The 5,000-nt window shown below is 41.8% G+C and overlaps 1 protein-coding gene across 1 annotated transcript; it reads right to left on the bottom strand.

Annotated features, from left to right (window-relative positions):
* Nucleotides 1–3,258: 3,258 nt before the first annotated feature.
* Nucleotides 3,259–4,474, bottom strand: LOC138859880 (uncharacterized). Its single transcript, XM_070116213.1, has 2 exons — nucleotides 4,325–4,474; nucleotides 3,259–3,912 (listed from the first exon to the last, which is right to left on the bottom strand). Exons 1-2 carry the CDS (start codon nucleotides 4,472–4,474, stop codon nucleotides 3,259–3,261), a joined length of 804 nt encoding a protein of 267 aa, XP_069972314.1.
* Nucleotides 4,475–5,000: the final 526 nt, after the last annotated feature.

The raw sequence follows: 5,000 nt of genomic DNA, 5'->3' as shown, positions 1-5,000 counted from the left end.
AAAAGGAAATCTGAAAATAATTCCCCAAAACTGATTTATTTCGATTTTCCGAAGTCAAGTTATATTCTCCCGCGAAAATCCGGAACCCGGATGTATGACGTCAATTCCAGAACACGATCACATTACTCTGCATTCAACACACTGTACATGGCGGACTCACTACAAGACTACAGCGGCAGTGAAGTTTTATTAGATTATTCCGACGAGGACATTAGTAAAAGTTCTTCAGAGGGTGCCCACGTCTTTGAAGAGTTGGAAGAAGAGGAATATCAAGGGTTGATGGTTGTTGGACCGTACATGCACGAGCCCGACGCTGTGGATGTCGTGAAAGTTGTGCCAAACCAGCCAGACATGGAGTGGCGTCGAGACTCAAAGAGAATGAATGAATGGTAATTTTCTAAATTATTTTTTATAGTCGAACATATGATCCTGCTTCTGTATGGTACAAAATTTCTTGAATCTCTTGTCTGCACCCGTGCCACATTCGCGAGTGGAGGGGCATCGGTATTTATTTCTGTGTAGTAATACGTGCTCACTTGCAATACACTGGTCACATACCCATGCAATGAATGTTTGCTACGCCGCCAAGCAAAACCGCTCTTTCAGAGTTTGTTTTGCGCTGTTGTGATCATGACAAATATAAATTGGAAATGGCCTACCGTTTTGCAAATCCCATGTCGTAAGCCTTTCTGATCGCAAAGCAATCAGGCAGAGTACGCTGGTTGGCACAGGCTGAAAGTTGCTCTGCTTGGCATGCACAAAACGTGTCCACTTCCTTGCTCTGTCGCGGTCTTTTGGCCATTCAAATAACTGGTGACATGAATGAATGGGAACAATGAATTGCTACACAATGCTGCAGCATCCTTTGTTACAAACTTTAATAGCTTGAAACTGGGACAATACCGTGATATCCTTGACTCGCGGTGCACTGTGTGTATCACGCTATTCAACAAGATTCTCCCTGGTCCTGGGAATGACGTCACAACCGGGATTGCCGAAGACCGCCGAGTTTTGCATCTTCGTTCCTAAGGGCGTTGGTATTGGATTTTTGGGGATACCAGAGGGTCTCTTCGATTTTTTTTTTTTTTGCATGAATAGGCTAAGCATACATTATTGAATAATATTCAAAGAAAAAACAATGCACGATAATTACTTCACATATGCCCTTTAAAGACCGTTTGGTTACGCTACCCGCAAAACCTTAACGGTACAGTAAATGCAAAAAAATAGGTGTACATTTACATTTAAATAAATATGGTTTATAAAAGAGTATAAAATATGATAAATTTGAATATATGAAAAATTATTTTTTCTATATATATATATATATACATATATATACATATATATATATATATATATATATATATATATATATATATCATATATGCACATATATGTATGTATATATATACATAAATATACGTGAACACACACACACATGTATATAAATATATATATATATATATATATATATATATATATATATATATATATATTCATATACATACATACGAATACACATAAATAGACATACACACACACGCACACACACACACACACACATATATATATTATATATATATGTATATATATATATATATATATATATATATATATATATATATGTACAACCTAGTGGGCAGGAGCATTCTTTGGGAAGGGAGCCAGGTGGCCATGATCCGGCGCAAGGACCTATTACAGAAGGTATCAAGACGAGACTCCAAAGCACAGGATAATGTCCAGGTTTCACTACCGTATAGCAAAACTGGCATCATCAGGACCTTAAAAACCCGTAGCTTGGTCTTTTTGCACAGGTACCGGCATCTCCAAATACTTTTGTCGAGAGTGATTCATGACCCCTGTTGCCAGACTTCTGACTTCTTGGTCTTCTTGGAACTACACTACCTAGGTATGTAAAGCTCTCTGTGACTTCAATATCCTCGCTGCAAGCATGTACTGACCGAACAGGTTCTCCGAGCAAGTCCCCAAAAACTCTAGACTCAAGGGCTTTGCTTCATTACTAATGCATCCAGAGCCACCACTAAGGTTTCCAAAGACTCAGATAGAATAGCAACATCATCGGCAAAGTCAAGGTCTGTAACCATATCACCCAGAGTTGCTACACAATGGCTTTGTACAGTAGCTCTGCCCAGGATCCAGTCCATGCAAATATTGAAAAGTGTTGGTGCAAGGACACAGCCTTGCCTCACTCCTGAACTAACAGGAAAGAAGTTCGACAGGCCCCCACCACACTTTGCAGCACTTTCAGTACCAGTATACAGACTTGCTATTAGTCCAATAATCCTTGTTGGAATTCCTCTCAGTCTCAGGATCTCCCAGAATGATTCTCGATGCACCGTATCAAATGCCTTCTTGAGGTCTATGTAGGCTGCAAGCAGCCCACACTCGAACTCACGACGGCGCTCTACAATGACTCGAAGAACCAGAATACGATCAATTGTGGACTTGCCAGGAGTGATTCCAGATTGCTCCTGCCTTTGATGCCTCAGTAGGTGATCTCTGATACGTCTCAGGAGGATGTGGGTAAGAACTTTGCCTGGTATCCTGAGCAGTGTGATGCCTCGGTGATTGCTGCAGCCCCATCGGTCCCCCTTCCTCTTTCAGAGAGGAATGACCACACCCCACAACAGGTCAGGAGAAACGGTACTGGACCGCCAGATGGCAGCCAGGACAGCATGTAACCCCCAAGCCATAGGTTCAACACCAGCCTTTAGCAATTCAGCTGGGATGCCACTTGTACCTGCTGCTTTACCACTCTTCAGCTTGGAGATCGCCTCTCTAACTTCAGTTACAGAGAATGGATCCTCACTGATGGGTGGGTCCGGCAACAGAATCTCGGTACTACCCGAGATTCTGATCTGGCCACTTACTAAGCGAACTGCAGTCACCTGTGAAGAGGGCATGGAATTTAGTTTTCTCAGGGCTTGGTATGCAGGATGAAGGTCATTTACTAAGAAATGGCCTTCGAACTCCTCAGCAAGACTCCTAATAAACTGTTCCTTGCCCCTTATTAACAGCTACCAAGTTCTGTGCACCTGAGAACGACAAGCATGTGTGGCTTCCAGTATCTCCTGCGGGATAAAATTCTGTCTTGCTCTTGGGCGTTCACCAATCGATTCTTGAGCTGCATCAAGCATTTCATCTATGAAGCTGTTCCACAGAAATACAGGGTCCATCAGATAGTGGAGTGCTATGAAACAACCAGAGATTGTCTCAGCACTCACCCTACGGTGATCATTGACCTGCTGGGAAGTTTTGAAGTGGACCTGAAGGGTAGTTGTAACTAATCCTCCAACAAATGCTAAGGAGTATGTGGTCGATCTCCTTGGCTGCATTACCCGCATTGCTGGACCACGTCCAATGATGTGGATCTGAGCGCTGGTACCAGGAGCCAGAAATCCTTAAATTCTGGGACCTTGCAAAGTCCGGGAAAAGGAGAGTATTCTTGCTGATGGCATCAGCTCCCGAACCATGGGGACCAACAGACATTTCATAGCCAGCTCGATCACAGCCAGATACTGCATTAAAGTCACCCAGAACAATATGAATATCTCGCTGGGGGCAACTGTCTGACACAGATGCAAGTTTGGTGCAAAAGATCTCTTTCACATTGAGTTTACAAACATTGGTAAGAGTGTATACAGCAATAAGAGACATGAAGCTAAATGCTAGCTTCAGTCTCAATACCATTATGCGCTCATTAACTGGAATAACCTCAACCAACGAGGGCTGGAGTCTGCTGGATATGGCTATGACTACTCCCTGAAGATGGTGACCATCGCTGCGGCCTGACCGGTAATAGGTGTAGCCACCTACACTGATCGTGCCCCTGCCAGGTCTTCTCACCACCGAGAGAGCAGCCACTTTAACTCTCGGCTTCCTAGTTCCCTTGATAGTAGAGGCAACTGATCATCCTGATGCAGAGCGCTTGAGGTTTACCCTTGGGCAGGCTGCAGAACCTGACATCCACGTCTGGGGTTCCCTTTGGCTTTGCCCCACAAGCTTCATTCCCGGCTGGCGGCTGCCAGAATGCAGGTGGGACGAGTAGCTGCCGTTCCTAACCTGCGCCCTAGCAGTCGCCAGGGGCCCACAGCCGGCCTCTCTTGTTGGGTGGAAGTATTTCGCCTCCCCCCAGCATTTTCAATTATACGAGACGTTGCCGAAGGTTCATCTCTGGGGGGAGGAGGACTGGCAAATCCCACCTCCCCTGAGCCTCCTATCAACCCCAGGGGGCTCAGGGGCAGGAGTTAGTACAAGTTCAGGGCATGTCCACACACACTGATGGGCCATGACCCTGTACCTCTGTGGCCTCCTGCTGCTCCGAGATCCAATATAGTTTAGCCTGCGACCACAAGGTACCAGTTTCCAAAGGTGGCCACAAGGAGTGCAGAAGTCTCGATGATGGAGAGGCTGTAAGCTGGCAGGGGAGGCTTATGCGGAGCTGCTCCATTTTTCGCACTAAGCTAGCCAGCGGTGGCAGCTGCAAGCATATATATATACATATATGTATATATACATATATCTATATATCTATGTATATATATATACATACATATACATATATATGCATACATATACATATATATGCATACATATACATACATACATATATATATATATATATATATATATATATATATATATATATATATATGTATATATATGTATTTTATATACATTTATATATATATACATATATATATGAATATATATATATATATATTATATATAAATATATATATATTATATAAATATATATATTATATATATATATATATATATATATATATATATATATATATATATATATATATATATACACACACACACATGAAGATATAAATGCACACACATATATGTACATACACACATATATTAGCACACACACACACACACACACACACATATATATATATATATATATACATACATATATATATATATATATATATATATATATATATATATATATATAT

Source organism: Penaeus vannamei, chromosome 3 (assembly GCF_042767895.1).
Source record: "Penaeus vannamei isolate JL-2024 chromosome 3, ASM4276789v1, whole genome shotgun sequence".
NCBI classification, from domain to species: domain Eukaryota; kingdom Metazoa; phylum Arthropoda; class Malacostraca; order Decapoda; family Penaeidae; genus Penaeus; species Penaeus vannamei.
The sequence above is the reverse complement of the archived record's forward strand: the minus strand, read 5'-3'. Positions and strand labels throughout refer to the sequence as shown.

Coding starts and splice junctions, on each gene's coding strand:
- LOC138859880 (XM_070116213.1), bottom strand. CDS start 4,474: ATGGAGCAGCTCCGCATAAGCCTCCCCTGCCAGCTTACAGCCTCTCCA. Junction 3,913..4,324: donor AGCAGCAGGAGGCCACAGAG/GTACAGGGTCAT, acceptor TCTACTATCAAG/GGAACTAGGAAGCCGAGAGT.